The 21,972-nt window shown below is 42.0% G+C and overlaps 1 protein-coding gene across 1 annotated transcript; it reads right to left on the bottom strand.

The window, feature by feature from the left end:
- Positions 1–9,573: 9,573 nt before the first annotated feature.
- ankef1a (ankyrin repeat and EF-hand domain containing 1a) lies at positions 9,574–21,572 on the bottom strand. The gene is made up of 10 exons (XM_061754323.1): positions 21,333–21,572; positions 19,175–19,411; positions 18,409–18,570; positions 16,925–17,124; positions 15,542–15,691; positions 15,300–15,423; positions 13,459–14,263; positions 11,820–12,046; positions 9,954–10,069; positions 9,574–9,855 (listed from the first exon to the last, which is right to left on the bottom strand). Exons 2-9 carry the CDS (start codon positions 19,362–19,364, stop codon positions 9,957–9,959), a joined length of 1,971 nt encoding a protein of 656 aa, XP_061610307.1. The 5' UTR covers positions 19,365–19,411; positions 21,333–21,572; the 3' UTR covers positions 9,574–9,855; positions 9,954–9,956.
- Between the last annotated feature and the right edge of the window lie 400 nt (positions 21,573–21,972).

The following is a 21,972-nucleotide window of genomic DNA, read 5'->3' as shown; positions in this document are numbered from 1 at the left end:
GCGAGGAGGCGGTTTAGACTGAGTGTTAATTTCGTGGACCGGCGTAGCGAAGCGCATTTAAAAGTGGGACATGTGCGCTGGCGTGGGCGTCATCACAGCCGACTTTAATTCTGTCCAAAACAAAGCGGCTTCTCTCATTCCCTTTAAGTGTGGTGTCGCAGTAGCGCATTGATAGTCTTTGACATGGCAGGAGATCTAAGTACGCAAAGTACGTTCATAAGGAACTGCAGCTCACGTGTCTGTCTGCCTGCACGCGCACCGATCAAATTCACGAAAATTGCAATTGCCTCGCAGCACAATGTGCCAGATGCAAGACGCGTCGCACAAAAAATCACACAAAACACATTACACTTCAGGGAAGATGTATTTTTTTCGAGTTGTGGGCGTAGTTTCATGGCCAATTTCACCCTCTACTGGTAGAAGTGGGTTTATGAAGAAGGAAGTTGCAATTGCGCCGAATGGCCACTGCATGGAATAAGGGCACTACCCGCATCGTCGTCTGATCCTGTTGATGTCACGAGGATACTTTTTAGGCCCGCCCACAAAGTCAGGAAACTTTAGATGGTGAAAAAGAGTTTGAATCAATAGCTCAACAATTCAGGGTTATATTCTTCTCAGTCTTTACACAAGTTTTCAGCACTTGTCATCAAACATATTGAATGTATTTTAGAAACAAAACACAGATTTACATTTTGGCGGTCTTTCATTTTGTCATTGCACCGAATAAAACAATTTTATGTCCTGCTGTCAAATAATTTATTGTTTAGAAAAATTTGATAAATTAGTCAAATTATAGCATCATTTAAAGTGGGCAAGCCAAAAACATCTATTTTCCCTATGTCCACAAAAGCTGAGAGCAAGAAAATATTGAAAAATACCCGTGTTTGTGTCGACACACCCCACAGTAGGTATTAAACAAACGCAGTATCTCTCCATTAGGGCCCGACTGATAGTAGCTCTTTTCAAATTAAATGTTTTGCACATTAACACATGACAACATAAGACAAAGTTAATGACATTCAAACAAATCGGCACAAAATAGTCCGAATTTTGCTGATTTTTTTCTCTCTGTTATAAAGTTAAACAAATACTCAAGGACCAAATATTGTAAAACAGTCAAATGTTCTGCCTGTAATTCATATTTTGATTGTTGTAAGTGTTTAGCGACCCAAAAAAGAAGTTATTTAATTCATTACGTATTTTTTACATAATCAATCGGTTATCGGAATTTGATTCTTCCAAATATCGGAATTGGTATCGGCCGGGCCCGACTCTCCGTCCCTCCTGTCACAACTGTGCGCATCACCGTCCATTCCCCTGCAGGCCAATTGTGTTGTTTAGTCTTCTCATGTCTGCTGAAGTGTAAGGCAATGAACCTGAGCATAGACTTGCATGAAGAATAGCTCTGAGGAGCATGCAGCCCACTAAGGCTATTCAGTCCCATAATTGAGCTATCAATAGATTGGCAGCGAGCGGTGACATTGATAAGTGTGCAAATGACCCTTTGGTGTGATGAGACTGGTTGTTTGAGGGGGAACATTGATCCACATCGACCTGCAGCGCTAAACTTCAAATCCCCCCTTCCCTTCTTTGTCTTTTCCACATTCTCTCTCTCTCTCTGCTCATTTGCACGCATTCCCATCTTTGCTTTCATTCCCTCTTTGGTTCACTTTCCACATGAGAGGCTCAATAGCAATTGGGGAACATTAACCTTGGGACCTTGGCCGGAGCCTAAATAGGACAGAAAGGATGGAGTGATTGCATTTAAACATCTGAGCCCAGCAGAGTGGTGAAGAACAGAGCAGGTGGAGGAAAGCTGCATTGCATGATGTAACATGGGCTCATGTAAGTTATCATGCTGAGAAACCTATTGGGCAATTACCAGCTGTGAGCGATGTAACTCTAGTAACACGCAGGTAACGCCTAATCTAGTTACACGTAACAGTGAGGAGCAGGGCAAACTGAAAAGAAGTTGTGGCGGTGCACTGGCCCAGAATCTAACATCCCTCCTGGCCAATGCACATTACTGCTGAATGAACTCAAAATGTGCATACTCTCCATCTTCCATATGTGCACACACGCGTGTATAAAATTGTTCATGAACATGTGTCTGTTTGAATGTTTGAACAGCTGAGACTTGCCTGCTGAATAGAATAAAGCACCCTCATAATTTGTGGAGTTTATTTTTATGCTAGGAGGAACACAGTAGAACTTTAAAGTCAAACACAATCTGTTCCAGGACACTAGTTGTTTACCAGATTCGTTCTTAATTGACATACAAATGCAAAAATAATCACAGTAAGGTAATCCGAATCGGAATCAGAATCCTCTTTCATTTGCCAAGTATGTCAAAAGCACACAAGGAACTTGTCTCCGGTAGTTGTACAACAACTAAGTACAACAATAAATAGCCATTTTGACATGAAAACATAAAAACACACTACGAAGAGTCACTTAGCCTCGAGCAATTGTAATACCGCTTGCAAGCAGAGAACATAACGTTATTTAACTAGCTAGCTAGCACTAGCACTAACGTTTTTACTTAAACATTATGCCAGCGTTCTGTTGATTCAAGCTCTATCGCTTCACTTAACATTGGTTTGTGCGTGCAAATAAATGATGACAACGGCAAGCAAGAGAGGCGATGTGTTGAAGGACGCATTCCCATTGGTCGATATCTAGGTGAAATGTCGCCGGGTTTTCTTTGTTGTGTCACACTACATAGAAGATATCCCCAAAAAACCAAACATGCGAGACTTTTCATTTTGGTGTCATAGTGCTATCGTCGGGCCAAATCGTTGGTCGTGGATTACAATATGTCACACTGCAAGGCATTTTGCCATTCCTGACAAAATTTGTCGGGCCCGATCCGGGAAATCACCTGCGATAGCATACTGGGCCAATAATGGGGCTAAAATCCTGTGGTCTGATCCTGGCATTACACTGACCACTTGTGAGGTGAGTTTAGTAAGTGGAGTCTGTGCAGTGTATATAAGATGCCACCAGCAGTACATTAGTCAAACCTCACTACTCGAGAGCCTTAAGAGTAGCAGCAGCCTGTGGGTTAGCAGCGCACTAGTTAGCGCACTCAACTCGCAATCCAGGGAATGATGGTAATGTGGGTTTGAGCCTCAAGCAGGGCCACGCCGGATAACCACCGTCATACATGCGCTCCGAGATCAAACAGGTTCCCGAGTTTTTTGTATGACAAAAGTGCCTTTAGAAACGCTACACTAAAACTGTCTGAAATGAAGGTTACTGTAACTGCAGCAACGCTACAACATCACTGGTAAATACTTGTTAATGGTACTGTTGGAGGAGCATAAATGTAAACAACATTGTACATTCCTTGAAAACTGGTTGCACTAACTGTTATTTTGAATGGTATTTTTCCAATGGATATTTGATTTGGAGGTACTGATTCTCATCCCAGCCGCTTCACACTCGGCTGCGAACTGCTCCAGTGCAACGTTCCGATGACACGACCACAAATGCTCAATATCTCGCCATCCTTTGAAGAAAATCCATTTCCTGTAATTTCATGATAAGACGTTCACAGTACCCACTATGTGTCTGTAGTTGCCAGAGAGCTTACTGTACTGTAAACACAGTTGTAGCAGTGGTGAAATGCTGTGTCTGGTGCTACAATGGTGGGCTTGGATGGATCTGGGTTTGCCATCCATCCACGAAGGAGTCGTGCTTCACAGCAGCCTGACTGATTCTTTGTGACGCAGCAGTGTGTGTTTGTTTGTTGCAGCGATTCATCATTCATTAGCGCGGCCTTGGCGGCGTCATAGATTTCTTTAGCTTTCCATGCCACAGATTCCAATTTGCTGCAGGTCTGAGACTTTTTTTTATGAGGATATTGATTTGAATTTCATAGTGAGACCAATCATGCTGGGTGGGAAACATGGGCGACTGAATCTTGGCTCAGATGAGCAGACCAACTCCTGCATCCAAAAACAGATGCAATAAATATTTCACTGGCTACATTACAGCTGCCTGCACTTCCTTTATAAATACTGGATTCCAGACATTTTGGTATAAATGCATTCAGTGCCGATGTATTCACCACCAATGTTTTTACATGTTCAACAACAAAACATATTTAGCAATTAATCAACACTACAATCTGCATTGTGTTGCAGTCTAACTAACTAGACTGACTGATTTCTTTCCTTTCTCTAATTTTTCGGAGGTGTAGTCTCCTCTGCCCCCAAACTGCTCATTCGTGTTGCTCCCACAGATCATGAAAACCTGGAGGATTGTATTAGTCGAAAAAGCCACACGAGTTTCTGCCTCTTTGATTTCCGGTTCAACAGAAACAGCACAGCGCAAGTATGCATTGAAGCTAAAACATTTTAACCTGAACGTGTGTTGAGTTAACAAGCAACTAGATTACTTATGAGTGCATCTACAGTCTTACCTGGCAGGTCCAACACCAGGATGCTGGATGAGGATGGAGCTGCCAGGCAAGAGACCTCGAGGTAGACCAAAGAGGTTGATCGATGTAGTGAGGGAAGACATGAGGCCAGTTGAGGAGGATGCATGGAAAGTGATGACACGCTGTGGCGACCCCTAACGGGACAAGCCGAAAGGAAAAGATGAAGAATGTGACCAACCTATACAACTCAATTAAAAAACATAAAACAAAAAAAAAAACAGTACTGTTTTAGCGAGGTGAGGTAAAAAAACAAACTATAATAACGTGTTCTTATAACTGGGGGTGTGGCCGAGTCCAGAATAAACCAATCACATTGGTCATTGATTAACCCCAGCTTTTCTAGTAGGCTTTTCCTGACTTTTTTTTTTTTTGGTCACATCTTACAGCCATGATCCGCAGAGTTTCCAAAGCATCAGAGGGATCTCATGTTCAAAGGTATCAGTCAGGAGAAGGGTGTAAAAGAACACAGTGAAGACGGTCCCCATCAAGTGGCGAAAAATGGCACAAAAGTGACATGGCAGCCTCGATGGAGACATCACGGAAGAGCGGAAGAAGATGATGCATAATTGCAGTGATCCGTGCATGATTGAAGCATTGTCATTTCTTTGGCCGTAGTAAGGCAGCACACAATGTAAGTGGGTATGCACAATGCAGGAGCTCAGTATCTGTCTGACTGTGCACGATCAAATTGACCAAAATCGCATTAGACCAGCGATCTATGTGTGGTCTGAGCAAGCTTAAGTTTAGACAGAGTTTTTGCCACCAAATTGTCACTCCGCCAGACGTATCTCCAAGGACACACCCTCGCTGCGCCGGAGCGTCCATCTTGTCGCAGACATGCAGTATCTCTTGTGATGGTGTCAGCATGATGATTTGTGGCTGTTTTTATACAGCTGTAACTGGGATGTAGAGGAACTTCATCTTCAGCATGACAGCGTGACCCATAGTACACATCCAAACCAACAAAAAAATTGGCTTCACAAGAATAGGATTAAGGTTTAGGAATGGCCCAGCCAGAGTCCAGACCTGAATCCAGTTGCTCCTGTTTGGGGCGATCTGGAGAGGGCTGTGCACAGAAGATACAGTTGCAATCAAAATTACAAAGATTTGGAGCATTTTTGCATATAAGAGTGGACAAATATTGCCACATCATGATGTTTTCGTCCTACCCAGCTGTGAAAAAAAGCCAAAGGTTCTGCAACAACGAATTACTTTCAGAGTGTGCACTGTGCATATTTATCGTTCATTCGTGGACTTCACTAGCAAAATAAGCATTTTTTTTTTTAGTCTCAAAACATAGGTCATTGACTCTTCCCAAGTAATGAAAACTTGTTCCCATGTTGTCTCCATGTGCCTAATCGCTTCACACAGGCGAGGCCGGGATTTGAACACGGGTACTCAGAACTGTGAGGCAGATGTGCTAACCAGTCCACACTGTGCCGCCCCTGTTTAGTGTTCACATATGGAAATACTCATTAATTCCTGATGCATAGGAGCTGATTCGTGCGCGTTGAGCAGGGAGCAAGAGTGAGCGTCAGGCTGATGGATGGGAGCCGGAAACCAGACCAAACATGGGCACAGGTGACGCAAAGAGGATCCGCAGTTTCCATAGCAACAGGCAGGTGCAAGAAAGACACTGGGAGTCGGTGTAGCTTTCGATCTGCGGAGGTGAAACATTTACATGCACATCACAGTGCAGCACGCACGCACAAAGGCAGGCAGGGCTATGTGATACGTAGAGGAAGACAAAGTTGATGAAATGAATGTATCATTGAAGGAGAAAAGCTTGGTGATTAAAGGTATTCAGAGAAAGGAGGAAGGTAATGATTTAAACAAAAAGGCGGACAGGAGTATGAGATGAGAACGTGGGGATGGGGAACTCGAGGACAGGAATGCTGATCCATAACCTGGGGCGTGATGCATGATGGAGGAGATGAAAGAGAGCGGGGTCAAGAAAGGGGGATGTACAAGAGTTGGGTGAGGAACACAAACTAGATGGAGAAAAAAGACAGGATTAAGGTTTTGCAGTATTAAGTTCACATATGTTTTTTTTAAAAATTATTATTATTGCAGTGTTATAGGCACAAGGGAATCCAAGTGAGGAAACACCATCTCAGGGAGCCGTCTGCACCAAGAGCAGACCGCAGCCATAGGACACCCCGGTGTAGTGGCGTAAGGGGAACTCCATGTGGTGACTGAGGACCCCATGAGGCATGAGGCTACGGTCCATTACAACTCCCAATGGAGAGGGCTCTCTCTGAGGAAATGCTGCAAGATAAGAAAAATAATCACATGTATCTATCTAACACCCCACATTCAATGAAAACTAAAACGAAGACCTAAGACTGTCAAAACAAGCGTACAAAATAGAGATAATATATGATAAATAATAAGACAACATTCAAAATACATTTTGAATGTAAGTTAAAAGTTAAATGAAATATTAGTTCAAGGCTAAATTAAAACGTTGGGTCTTGATGCTATTCTTAAAAACATGAATGTTCTCTGCAGCCCTGAGGTCCTCCGGCAGGATGTTCCACAGACGCGGTCCGTGAAAATAGAACGGTGCCTCACTGTGAGTGTGTCTCCTGATTTTGGGAATGATTGGGACGAACGCCCACCCCCCCACCCCGATTAGAACCCGTTCTACGAGCATTTGTCCCAATAATGAATAAACAAAATTAAGACCACATTCACGATCGATATATACTGTATATATTGCACTTGGGTCCACCGTTGCCTCCACACCACCATAATGAAAACCCCCAAACCCCTGACACAGAATGTCATATTTTAAACATAATTATCCAACAACAAAATTGTGGCTGTGGAAGCCGCTAGCCAGTGGCTCTGGCCCCTCAGCCATGTATTTAAGTATAAAAATACCACATATACATTATATATTCTATAACATACATTCTATACATTATTCCATAATAAATAAACAAACATATTCAGTATTGTTTTCATGCTTTGGGTCGAATTAAATGCCTTGCATGTCTTCAAATAGTGGCCGATTAAGAACTCACTCCAAATAGATGCCTTTTTCCCCCTCAGGGAAATTACAAGGTCGCTGAAATTACTTTTTCACCAGGTGGTACAGCTCAGTTCGATATTTTATACCCGGATTAGGTTAGCATTTCCATTTGGGTGGGTAGGCAGGACCCTGATAACTGCTTGAGCCGTCTAAATGCGTGACATAGCAGCAGGGCAGCAAGTAACTCACTCGCGGTGGGTCAACATAAAACCACTGACTCAGTACAATGCTGTCAATACAACAAAATATAGTTACAGTATGTAGTGAACAGCATAATACACGCATAGTGCGTTGTCGTGCACAAGAGCCAATGAGTGATTTTTGGTGGTGCTGAGATGGAGTGCTGAGTAAGCGGCGCAGGGGCGAGTGCTGGGAGACTGCAATGCTTTTAGCAGCAACACACAGTGATGGGAGCTCACGCTGATGCTCAGCAGGAGGGGCTGGGGTGGGGGGGGGGGGGGGAGGAAGATGCAGTCTCATTTTGAACAGAACATGGACATACTGTAAGTATGCATTAACAGACACATTAGGATATCACATGCAATCGTGCCCTGTACACTTGACAACCACGCACACACTGCATGACTATGTAAGTCGCAGGCCACTGCGTCACGGCCAGCCACAGGCCCAGCAGTCTCGCTCTGACCTGTGTGCTGCAAAGGCCCCCACGCTCTCAACCCGCCCACTTCTCCGTGCCCGCCATTTCCTCTGAGTCACCCTCGGCTGCTTCATCGCCGCCGCTCCCCCCCCCCGTCCATCTCCCTCTCTCGTGTTCTTGTCGTTTTTCACCCCACCCCGCCACATTCGCTTACCTGTCATCAATGATATTGTGAGGATGTATTTTTAAAAAGCCCAAGGCCTGTATCGCAAACCTCAAAGCCAACCAATCCCCACTCCCCCCACTGCTTGTATTCTATTATATAACTGCACCCCCATGGACCTTGAGGACACTGCAATCTAATTTTATCTGGCGATAGTGATGATGGGCGAGTGTGTGGATGCTGCATGTAACAAAGAAATATCACCGATCATCTCTGATGCGTTCCAATAGAGACATGGGCACATAAGATGTCCCGAATAATGTTAAGTCAGCCAGAGTGGCACAACTTATGAGACATAAATCAAGTAAAGAAAGAAGCAATTATTATTATTATTATTATTATTATTATTATTATTATGCAAGATTCATGTTGAATGCTGCACAGCCATTTTTGTCTTTCAGCGCGAGCGAGACACCAGCAGACTCCTCAAAGTTTTCAGGTGACTAACTGAATCCGTGCGATGGTAAATTTGTCAAACAGCGCCATACGTTGGTGTAAACGTTGCAGCACCTTTTTCTTGGCGCAGTCGAGTGTATAGCAAACGCTTTGAACAATTGTAAAATGTGGGTTGTTCATGTAGTACTGAACTAATAATTGTTTCAGTCTGTCTTATTGTAAGCAATCACACAAGGCAATGAAGGACAACATAAAATGATAAAGTAAGTGTTTTCACATCAGTTCAATTTGATGAATTTAAAAAAAAAAACACTGCTTTCCACTGTGATTAAATTTGTTTCACAATTGATGGAAGTGAATGTTTTATCGTCCGCTTATTGTACTTCTGTAAATATTTTATCTTTTTTATCTATCGCCTTTCCCTGCCCAGCCCTTTTCTGTCCTCTCTCATTTTGTCCTATTGGTTAGTTGTTCGTTGCATGTCCTCAAAACAACAACAAAAAATATCCATCCATCCGTCCATTTTTTGTACCGCTTATCCTCACTAGGGCGTGCTGGAGCCTATCCCAGCTATATTCGGGGCGAGGGGCGGGGTACAACCTGAACTGGTCGGCAGCCAATCGCAGGGCACATATAAACAAACAACCATCCGCACTCACATTCACACCTACGGGCAATTTACAGTCTTCAATCAACCTACCATGCATGTTTTTGGGATGTGGGAGGAAACCAGAGTACCCGGATATATATATATATATATATGTACATATCTTAATTGACTTGTCAAAACTATTAAAATAGCTGTTGTCGCTGTTATTGAGGCCACAATACCACCAGGTATTTTAAAAGCCCTAGTTACAAAATCATTACATTATATGAAATGTACATTGGAGTGTAACTTGTTGTAACATGATCCTCCACTTTGCCTCTAATTAGAGGATTAATTGCAGTTAACCTAGTCCCATTGGCTGAGAGGATGGGTGAGACGATAGGTTGTAAAAATGTGTGTTTATTTGAATTAAGGACAAAGTCTCTGAAGGTAAATGTATGTATGGCATCACACACAGCTGGCAGTGGACCAAGACAAAGAAAGAGATGAGAAAGGGAAACACATTTAGGGTGAAGAAGTTCCAAGAGTGGCAGATGTAGAGTTATCCCTGTCACACAAACAGAACACAGAACAAAACAAGTTTAGAGCTTTTAACACCATCACTTGAGATGTGAGGTTATGAGTTTAAAGGTGTTAATTGCATACCTTTCATTTACCCTTCCCTTTGTTTTTTGGTTTAGGCATGGATTCGAACTTGTCTTTGACCAACTGATATATCGCACCGTCGCCAAATGCAGTGGCTACGTCAAGGCAGTTTTGTTCTAAAAGGGGAAGCAAAATGCTCCTTGAGTTAACACTGCATTCACATGGATTTTGGGGTTTTTGTTCTAACAATGGTGGTGGTGGTGGTGCTAAGAAATCATCAAAGGTTGCTCCATGTCCAGTGGTACCTTGAAGGTTGATTGCCTTTGTATTATGGAAAACTAACTTTTTAATTGCCCATCCATCCATTTTCTGTACCGCTTAGCCCCACGAGGGTCACGGGCGTGCTTGCAGCTTATCACAGCTATCTTCGGGCGGGAGGCGGGGTACACCCTGAGCCGGTCGCCGGCCAATCGCAGGGCACATAGAAACAAACAACCATTCGCACTCACATTCATACCTACGGGCAATTTAGAGTCTTCAAGCAAACTACCACGCATGTTTTTGGGATGTGGGAGGAAACTGGAGTACCCGGACAAAATCCACGCAGGATTTGAACCCCGGTACTCAGAACTGTGAGGCAGATGTGCTAACCAGTCGGCCACCATTTTTAATTGTTTTTATACAAATAGGTGGGTCTCTGGAAAGTATGGAATTAAACAACCAACTACAAACTTGTGTCATCCATTTCTAAACATTTGTGTGAGAAATCAGAATTTAAAGTTTGAGCGAATTTGGCAAATTTACCAAAGTAAATTTAACAGTTTCTCCACCCATTATTGGATAGCATGACAGTGACCGTGGATATTAAGTCTGCTATCATTCGTTGTCCTTTGTGTATTTTCAATAACCCACTTACAAACTGATTTATATTGTGTGTGTGTGTGTGTGGGGGGGGGGGGGGTGCATAAACCTCTTTTAAAGGTTATAAAATCTCTTTCAACCCAAATTTTCCAGAAAAGAATTATCTTAAATGAAAAAAAATAAAACAAAAAATTGAACGAACAAACTGTCATTATGCATGTTTACAATGGTTGACCTTCGAGGTACTATTAATGTTCGGCAGTTATAATGAATTTTAAGTTTTGATCTAAACAACGGTTATCTGTTTTTCTTAATTTTGCGCTTACATAAAAATGAAGTATACTAAAATGGCAATTAAAACATTACAAGCAGAGTATTTAAAGACTTTGTGATGGCAAAAGTTCAACCCGTGCAACATATGAGTTGTATTTCAATTTTTTCCTATTGAGCAAATAAATTTAAAATATTAACACATTGAGGTCAAACACCATCCTAGAACAAATATGTTTCCCTTAAGAGCATCGGTGTCAAACTCAAGGCCCGGGGGGCCAGATGCGGCCCGCCACATCATTTTATGTGGCCCGCGAAAGCAAATCATGCTCGTTTCGTGATTTTTGCTAAAATCTGTACCCAAATTCAAAATTGTCATAATAATAAACAATAATGTTGTGATATTGCACTTTTCTGTGACCAAACCCTTGTTCTACAGTAATTTAAACAATACTTGAACAAACTATTATCCCTGTCTTCTGATTTCAAAACTAGTTATCCCTCAATTTGTTGTGTAATGGTAATAATATGATTTGGTGATGAAACATTTCACTGTTCTAACAGCCCTCTGAGGGAAATCATAACTACAATGCGGCCTGAGACAAAAATGTGTTTGACACCCCTGCTTTTGAGGGTCCACTCCACTGTTGTTGCTTGTTAGTTGAATTTTAGCTAAAAGTTGAATAATGTTACATTTGTGAAATAATGGGAAATTGAAATAAACACGAGAACAGAACTTTTCTCATTGTATTTATGATTGTGATTTATAATGTAGGAGTGAGAGTCATGCAGTACCTTTCTTGTTCTCCATTAAGACATTGGCACCGGCTGTAAAGAAGAACTCAACACAGGAGATGTGAGTGCTCTGGATGGCCACCATGAGGGGTGTGGTCCCCGTGATGGTCTGAGCATCTATGTTGGCTCCAGCCTCCAGCAGAAGTTCCAGTATTTCCACTTTGCCAGCTTGTGCAGCATGGTGAAGCGGCGTCCAGCAGAACTGGTCACAGATATCCACTGCTGCACTGTTCAGAACACAACCATACTAAGACTTTACCACACATTTGAAAATTATTTTCAACTCACACGTTGAGATGAAGTGAAACAAATGTGAATGGTTGTACTGTTTGTAAACCAACGAGTTTAGGTAAGATTTAGGTTAAAATATCCCTCAAAAGTTGTATGGGGACTTTGAGGTTCAATTGTAAGCATATCAGGCACATGTAAAGCTCAGTAGACTTGTGTTTGGCTAGAAAAGCACTAGAAGTTGCTTTTCTCAAGCCTAATTATGTTTCAACGTCATAATAAGTGTATGCCATCGACAGTAGCGAGCTGGAGTTCACAAATTATCATATTACGTTTTAATATATAGCAGTTAACTTATCTACTGTTAGGAATGTTACACTAACTAGCTAACAACATTAAAGCTGTGTGCCAGCCTGCCTTTAAACTGCATGTGTCAATGTCATGCATCATTAAAAGCTGATGTATTTAATTTAATTTAGTTTTTCATTTTGTTTGTTTCATTTTTACACTTAACACTGCCAGCCTTCCCAGTTAACGTGGATATTTGACTTCTAAAGCCGTCAATGGCAGTGAATGTGTTAAAAGACATTTAGGGTTAGGAATGTTAAAATTTGGCTGAAATCATGTTAATATTTGTTGTTATTACCTACATTCTGACCATAAAAATTTTAAAAAAAATGGAAGTTAGAACAGAATCTGAGAAAAAGCTCTTTTATTTAACAATGCAGAGGGGGCGAATGCGCTCAGATTACAGGAAAGAAATTTGGCTTGAAAAAATGTTATATCATTAAATTGAACCAAGGCATGTTAAACAGATCTGACTACTCAAACTACTTGCATTCTTTTGGCACTTGTTCACCCTTACAAATTGAATGAAAATCAGACCATCATTTGGCGTCATAAAGGGTGCTGGGGGGTTAGGAGATGGGGAGTGATGATGTTTTTAAGGGTCGGTAATGTACAGGAGCCCTAGAAAACGGTATTTTCAATTTGCGGCATTAACACGGCAGTTACCAAAATCCTATATGCACTCAACCGTCCTGAAATTGTCTATACTGCTTGTCCTCATTAAGGTCACGGGTGAGATGGAGCTTATCCAGTCGACTTTATTCGAGGAGCGGGGTAAACCCTGAACTGGTTTCCAGCCAATCGCAGGACTCAAAAAGACAAATAAGCATTCCGTGTTCAATGAACCTAAGAGGCATATTTTGAAAAGTGGGCTGAACACAACCCAGACAAACAAGACTTGAGCCGAGAATCAAACCCAGTACCTCGACTGTGAAGCAGAAGGGCTAACCACAAGGATAATGCGCTGAGCAAAACGCCATGAAAATATACTGTATAAAAACTCCTAACTTGGCAGTGATAAAGTAAGAGGTTTGACCAAAGCGAGAGGACGGATGTTCCTTACCTCTTGTCGAGGAGGTATTTAGTCACCTCGTAGTTTCCGATGGCGCAGGCCACCATCAGCGGGGTCTTGTAAAACGGATCTTGAACATCCACAGGAATCCTTTGACTAAAAGCCAGTCCCAGAGCCTCAAGATCGCCATTCTTCACAAGGTAGTTTATATTGAGGTAGATCTTGTCTGGTTTCTCTGTGTACCATGCAGTGTCATCAACTACAGGATGTTCTGGTGGAAGATCTTGGTCCAGTCGCCGGGTGTCTGCGGTATTTATTGTCTCCATCATGTATTCCGGTGGGCCTCCATCCTCTCGTCTGGGCTTGAACTCCGGTGGGAGGGTACAAATAGGCATAGGGAGGACAAATTTGGGTTTCTTCTTCCCCTTCCCTCCCTTCCCACCTTTTTTCTTCTTGGGGATATAGGAGAGGAGAAGGTATGGTTTCTTGATGTAGCTGGCACCTTTGATGAAGTCATTAACGTTTATAGTAGGGTCTCTTCCAATCACATGGAACGAGATGACTAACTCGAGCTGCTCTTGGGTGACCGGAGCACCTAATGTTGTTAAAACGGAGGCAAATTTTTCAGAGGGAACCTTTTCGCGATCAAAGGCTTGCAGCAGATCGCGCTCGTATTCGTTAGACCAGTCGTGGAGGGTCAGAGCCCACACGTCTGTCAAGACACTCTCATCGGTGTTCTCTTTGCCCCTCTGTTGCTCTGCTTTCCTCAGCTCCTTGACAGCCGCTTTGTGACCAGCATCTTTGGCAATCTGACGCGGTAGGAAACCTTCACAGTTCTTCACTTTGGCATTGCAACCTGAACATGAAACACAGCATTATGGAGTTTTACTGTAACTGTAATTTGCCCCGTGGCACCTCCCTTTACACATACTTTGACAGCCTTCAAAACAATTAAATTCCTTTTTAACACGTCATAACACTTTTCTGAGATAATGCGGAGTGGGTTTATCATACAGGGAGAAGTCGGACTTCAAGGTTCAGCATCACCCACAAGCCAACTCAGGTCAAAAGTGAGGAGCATTTCGATATGCTATGTGTCAGATTTCAAATTGGACCATCTAAATTTTGGAATGATTTGGTTAGTGTTTGATTCCAAACATCTCTGACAAAAGGCAAAAATGTTGATCAGTTCGAATGTCATTTTCCCCCCTCTAAAACACAAAGGCAAGTTGGCTTTCATGAAGGACCAAGGAAATCAGACATCAGAAATCACACTCGAGAGGCTGAAAGGATTTTGATTTTTTTTAAATAATGATAAAAAAGGTTCACACTTTTTTTTTTTTTTTTACTGCCTTTCTTTTCCATATTGTGTGCAGTAAGGTTGCCGCCAAGAATAATATTTTACCGAATTGTTCCGTTCAGTGTTGCCATTGGGCATTTAATTATCTGGCTACATATGATTTACCATCATTGTTTCAACTCAACCAGAGTTTGACTGTTTGGTTATTTAGTTATCTGGCTACTAAGACCAGTTTAATGAAAGAGGATAATTTGCTCATAAAAGTTGGTTTACACCTGAATAATTTCTCCACCCCACTTGATGGCTACAACACTGAGTGTAAGTATGCAATGAACCTCGATCACCGATATGTACTTTTTTTTTTTTTTTGTAGGTTTGTGGGAGAAAGAAATTTTCAATGATTGATGTAGAGTGCTTAAATTGCAGGCAGTACAAGTAGAAAAAGTAGACATATTATTAAAAATGTACATTTTAATGGCTTGCATTTTGTGTTTGGGTATTTGTTGGGTCTTTGGAGTGCCAGCACTACCTACACCTAAGCCTGTTTTAAATTGCGAAAAATGTATCAAATGTGTGAAATATTTCTCTATACCTCTCTGAGCCAGGAACTTGCAGCAGTTGATGTCGCCTGTCGTCGCGGCAAAGTGGAGGGCCGTGCACTCGTCCACATTAATCACACTCATGTCTGCTGAGAATGCAGACAGCAACACAATCACCTGGGAGAAACAACGCCATATAAAAACAAAGGGCAGAGGTCACGAATCATCTGAGTTACAGTTGAACACATCTTTCCACACCGATGTAGTAGTACTATGACTGCTGCAGTTGTTTCACCTCAAAGAAGCCCCCCATGGCAGCGTAGTGCACAGCTGACATGCGTTTCTGGTCCAGGGCATTGGGGTTTCCCCCTCTTTTTAAGATGTCTCGGACAAGCTCCAGGGATCCAGCCTTGGCAGCCTCCATCAACGCTGTCACACCAGTTTTCTAAGGATAACAGAACAAATATTAATGCCAATAAATCATGGTTCGTTATTTGCACCCCAGCTACTGTATATTGCAGATTTTTAAGCATGCCTTTTTTTTATGGGTTTTTATAGTACACAGGCAATCTGGATTCAGTTGCAACACCTTCAGTGTAGCACGTTGCTGTGAGCCTGTGACTATTGTTGTAAGGTGTTTGTGTGTTTAAGCAGCAGTTGTTTAAAGCAGTGATTCCCAACGACGGCGTCATGGCATGCGGGAGAGATCATCCAGGGTGGCTTGGGAAATTATCTGATTAAACTTTATTTGTTAGGCAATTCTTATTTATTAGTTGCATATACAGCAGCGGTTCTCAGCTGTTGTCACCCTGGGACATGCGACATGCATTTTCTTACTGTTGCAAAGTTGCGACACAATTTTGAAGAAGTTAACAGGTTTTTGTTTTTTTTGGGGGGCGGGGGGCAAGGGAGGGTCAAAAATAGCCCATGAAAACACATGTACAGCACAGTGTATATATATATATTTTATTTATTTTATTTTTTTTAAATGCGTTTCCTGTAGTGCCAAAGGCCTGAGCTGAGCTACACTGTATTTTTTTTTTTAAGTCCATTTGTGAGTAAATTGAGATCATCATTATTTCAGTATTTTTGTGACATTTTTGTTTGGTGCTATGGCGTGGGATTTGTAAGAGGAAGCACTTTAGTTTATAATTGCTGTAACATCTATGCTCATTTCTTTTAGACCGTCGATGGTGTTTTGCATTATGTTAGCATTATACTAGCAGACTTTTTGTTAAATGAAATGATATGGTTTGGTTGAACAATTTGGTGTTTAAAGATACAATGGTTAACTCTCTTTTCTTCTTTTACCGTATGTGTCAGTTCTACGGCAAACGTCAACTGGAAGTGACAAATACACAGGTTGAAGCAAGCACGCTGTGCTCTTATTTAGAGAATTGTCTGAACGAGAGGTAGAACAGGTGCTGAGGAATACTTTTAAGTTTTAAAAAAAATATGTTTAAGTGTGTTTGAATAAGTTTCTATGTGTTTACAGAATCTGGGAGGGATAAAACTGTTAAAACATTTTTAATATCATCTTTTTATCGTATTTTCACGTATCGTGGGGTAGTTTGGAACATATCCCCCAAGATAAACGGCGCTACATGGTACCATCAACAAATAATGGTGAGTACACAAAACATTCTCTCTCCTCCTCAACCTCCATCTAAATATGAACCTCATCTGTTGCATTTGGGTCGGCCCCTTTAGCCAGCATCATGTGACACATGGGAGCGCAGTCTTTGGCATGCTGACACATCAATTGGAAGACGTGAGTCCCCTGCGATGACACGTTGTTCACGTCTGCCTGGTACTCGAGCACCGCCTGCAGGCAACGTGTGTGGCGCTTTGTCGGGTAGATGCAGTAGAACAGAACCCCTAAAGTGGAGGGAGAGACATGAACAGGTTCAGCATTTTCATTTTCTGACTTGGTCACTTTTCAGCTGTATTGTATATGTCCCATTCATTTAACTGTCATGTTAGCTCTTTGAATGCTAAAATTACAAAACACATTTTTGTCACTGATAATGGCTCCTCATGCTGTGATTAATCTTATATTTCAAGAACGTGTTCCTTTTTCACAGTTTTAAAGCCTCATATTTATTTTTTTAATCATTCATATTTGGCAGAGTTGTTAACAACGCTCTTCTCTCTGGTGTGCTCCACAATGGAACACATAAGGATTATTTCATAGTATCTTATCTTAGACTCACCACTGTGTGAGGCACACCCGATAAATCAGATAGCAATACAAGAGTATCAATCATCATCAACAACCAATAATCCTGATTTTGACAAAAAATATGGTTTAAAAAATTATAATGAAAGGTTGTGTTCGACATCCAAGAAAAACACACTCTTAGTCGAGTGAAAGTGCAACATGATGCCGACAAATAGAGGACTCCACAAATTCATCCTGGAGAAATACAGGCCTTGCTATCAGGTTACTTAATAAGAGGTTGATCTGTAATTATATCTACCCACATTCCCTTTTGGCTGCTTTCTCTGCGCCTTTCTGCTTCAATCTGACATTGCCCAATGACTCTCAAAGACTCGCCATGCATTTTCATGAGCTGTGCCTTCAAATAAACCTCATTGATCTCATTTAAGATGGAAAATTCATTCATTTAAGGAAGCGCTCCTTTGCTATCAAGCTTGAATTGAAATGCAGTGGCGTCACCCTGATCTCTTATCATTTAATTGCTAAAGACTCGCGTTACAGGTAATATTCAACAACAGTAACAACAAAATGACCACTGTATGTCAAGAAAAGGTTTCTGCTTTCTTTGTTTCACCTCTGTTATTTGTTACCAAGCATCGGTCACTGCCGTGGTTAGCAAACAGAAACCAGACAGCTGCAGTAAAGTGTAATCTATTCCTGTAGGACTTTCAGGGTCATCTCCTTTCTGTTCTCCTTGCCATTTTTAGTCCGACGAGTCACCTCTGGAAGTTCAGTGCCTCTGAAGTTGTACACATAAAAATTCAACGCTTCTGGAAGTGAACTTCGATCAATTGAATTTTGGTTTAAAACATTTTCAATTGAAAAAGTAGTTCAAAGGCAAAGAAAAACAGTTCGGCTGTATCAACTCTACCATGATACCCCACAGCTTCTGGATATGCACCAGTGTACAGCAAACGGAAGTAAAGGAGTACACTACTCACCTTTGCCCTCATTGTCTTGGATGCTCATATCAGCGTCGTGGTCTGCCAACATTTTCACAATGCCGTCATTACCCAGTTCAGTTGCTAACATGACCGGCGTGTGGCCCCTCTTATTCTGGATGTCAGGGTGCGCTCTCAAGGACAGAAGAAACCTGGTCAGGTCTGAGGAAGTGTTGGAGATCGAAGCCGTCAAACGACAGATTGTAAGGAACTGTCGGACTTAGTTCAGATTTATGTCAGTTCAGTTCGCTCCTGCACAGTTTGGAAAGATAAACCCTGATAGGGATTGTGTTTACACCGCTCCGGGTAAACTGCTGAATGCCTTTTGCTACGTCAGCCACGTTCAACCCACCAATAAATATAAGAAGGAGGAACACATTGAACAAAATGCAATCAAGGCACAGAGGGCATTTTGTTTTCAACGTTTCTTGGCTTGTGATTGTTTTCATAAGACAACCAGCAATTCTTAAGAAAGAGGCATTTTGTTGTTGCAATCTCGGCTACGGCCATCATGTGGAGTTAAAAACACACGTTAGGTTAATCGAAGACTCGAAACTGTCTATAGGTGTCAATATGTGTGCGAACGATTGTTTGTCTATGTGCCCTGTGATTGGCTGGCGACCAGGATGTATCTTGCCCAAAGTCAGCTGCGATAGGCTGCAACCCAAATGAGGACGAGCACTCCAGAAAAATCCAAGATTGTGACCAAGTGGCACCGTATGTTATGTTACGGTTCGCTATGACAGAACAAGGAAGATGTCATCACCCTGATTGTTGGCTGCAACTGCCATGTGAAGTGCGCCCGTTCCATTCTGCGGCTCTGTGAGATTAATGAGATTTGCCACCCCGAGGTGGACCATCTCCTCAATCTGCGCCTCATCGTTTTCATGGATGTACTGCAACAAGCGGTAGATCTGCAGCACCTGGAGCCGGTTGTCCACCTCCCTGCCAGTCATGGTTGCGTTGAACACAGATGACTGGGAATGACGAAGAGCCTCACAACCTGTTGACGAGATGCAGTTTTAAAATAATAATAATAATGAGCTCATATCAATCCAGAATCTTCCGGATAAGGAGATCACACATTGCGATACAAGGTTGGGTTTTTTGTTTCACTTTGCCCCATTGGTGAGCATTTAGCAGGGTACACACATTCTGACAAATGGGCACAATTTGAGCATTTTTTTTTTCCCATCTGCAAAGGCCAGTTTACGTAACTTCTCTAAAACGTGATTATCCTTAGTTCGAAGTGTTATTTTTCCTCCTTAATCTGTTCGGAAACCGCTCAGGACCGACAATCGTAAATGTTGAATTTGTCCATCAGGCATCTTCAATACCATTTTTGTCAGACCGATACCGATAGGAGTACTCAATCTTGAGTAATCACCAATACCACAAGTACTTTGGATACATCAAATTTTAATTAACACAATGACAGATAATTGTGAACAAAGACCATTTTTTTCTGACGAACATGATGGTTTACTGATGTGTCAAACTGCCACAGTGTAGCGCCAACTACTGGCGAGGAGGACTAACTCAAAGTTGTTTAAAAAATGATTTTTTTGCCTAAAGTATCGCCGGCTGGTGTCGGCAGCCTTCACGACTACCCGATACCTCGAAATAAGGTCGGTATCGGCCGATACCGATACCTGATATCCGTACGTGCCCGTCCCTATTTTCTACCAATATTTCAGTTCGCAAATCATTGCTTGTGTGGTCAAAACCGAGTTTGGCCGAGCCACAGTCTACGTGATGGTCACAATAGTCAATTGGGAAACAACCTGAAGCTTGCGCTGTAGAGGAGCAACGAGTTGTGCTGAGTGTTTGCATAAAATGTCAATGTAAAAGTTATTAGTTACAATGAGTGTTGTAAGGGCAATGTACTCGATAACAGTTATCTTAGTTTCTTCTATTTCTTGTTCGACTTTAACGACTACTACTACTGCTACTTCTGCTACTACGGCTACCACGATTATACCTTCTTCTTTGTACATTTTGGCAGTCTGGGTGCCTTGTGGCACCATGTTGCCTTTTGCAGGTCAGTCTTGGTACTACAACAGACATCTGATTTGCTTGAGGAGACTCAGGATTGTCAGTGGAAATACAGCATCGTTATGTGTGTGGTTTAGCTGACTGTGTTGGTCATTTCGAGTAAACCACAGTAAGCACACACTGGCGTATTTTTTCCTTGTCATGTGTGGGGTCTCTCGTGTTACAAATCTTTTGAGTGTACCCTGCTTTTGTGATCTTCGTTTACATTCCATGAGCTCGTTCTCTGAGTAGTACATATATACAAATGTACTTCTCCATACTAATATTGTCTAACTCATAAAACGAATGACTACTGATTACTCAGCTGATTTTAAAGAGCACAATGCACAACATCTGATCGGTTAGTAGACTGTTCAAGCATTACGCACATCTATATAGTGTAAGTCAACCTCGACCTGATGAAGTGGCACTGATCCACTTGTAAAGAAGACAAACGTCATTTCGGCTTATTTGTTCACATGAGTGGATTTCATTTTGATGGTATGAGGATCATTTAGGATGGGAGGTGGGGGTGGGGGGGGGGGGGTTAGATTTCCACCTTAATAAAATGATTTACTGGTTGAACAGACATTTCTGCACAGCTGTTGTATGGAGGTTCAGACGCGAGGTCATGTTACATGAGAAGGTGACGTCATATTCATAAACCTCTATGACGCTGTTTCGGCTGTAAGTAATAGCAACGTGACGTCACCCAGAATGTTCAACTACCTGTACCGATACCAATTTACTGATAAACTAGTTTCTCTGCTTCGATGCGCATGCATATGTATGTAATCGGCACATATATATATATATATGTATATATATATAAACATACTGGCATGCAATTCTAACAACAAAAGGTAAGCTTCAATCACGACTGCACTCACCTGCACTATGAATTCACACGTCCACTTCAAATGACCGCTGTCCTCAAAAATAACCGCCAACATCTTTAGCCATTACGACCATGAAAGAAGGCTAAAGAAATATAAAGATGAGATGTTCTCGTGAGTCCGTAATAGCATGCGGGAGGCTATTGTCCTATGTCAAAGCGCCGCCGGACTTTTGTTTCCTCGCTTCCATGGCAACGAAATCCCGGCAGTGCAATGTTGCGAGACGTGCTTTTAAGAAGTACTTGTGGAAGAAAACGACCGGTAAAACCTGAAGTAGTGATCATTTGAATCGATTCAATTCTTGTAGCCTACTTATAATAACTATTTCAAAGTAAAGATGCATGTTTAATGTCAGTTATACATTATGCACATGATCTTCTCATGTTGTCTCGCACCTTTTTTGTTTCCGATACGCCCTCGTCCCTCCAATACAATAAATTGTCCCGAAACCATCCAGTCCATTTTGCTTGACTACTGCGGTCACGCGTCACTATCTGTACTTCCGTCTCTGACCACACGATGGCACCATAGTGCAGAGTAAGAGACGCACATTGTCTGCGCTTGAACACCGGAGTCGCCGACCTTTTGTGAAACTTAGAACTACTTTTTCGGTGCTGATTAATGCGAAGGTTTG

Source organism: Phyllopteryx taeniolatus, chromosome 18, assembly GCF_024500385.1.
Source record: "Phyllopteryx taeniolatus isolate TA_2022b chromosome 18, UOR_Ptae_1.2, whole genome shotgun sequence".
Lineage (NCBI taxonomy): Eukaryota > Metazoa > Chordata > Actinopteri > Syngnathiformes > Syngnathidae > Phyllopteryx > Phyllopteryx taeniolatus.
This window is presented reverse-complemented; position numbering and strand designations above follow the sequence as displayed.

What these genes read in the sequence shown, in the direction of transcription:
- ankef1a (XM_061754323.1), bottom strand. Translation starts at nt 19,364, where the DNA reads ATGACTGGCAGGGAGGTGGACAACCGGCTCCAGGTGCTGCAGATCTAC. An exon ending in AGTTGCAGCCAACAATCAGG is followed by an intron (nt 18,571 to 19,174) that starts GTGATGACATCT and finishes ACACTTCCTCAG; the next exon opens with ACCTGACCAGGTTTCTTCTG. An exon ending in AAATACCTCCTCGACAAGAG is followed by an intron (nt 12,047 to 13,458) that starts GTAAGGAACATC and finishes TGTTCTGAACAG; the next exon opens with TGCAGCAGTGGATATCTGTG.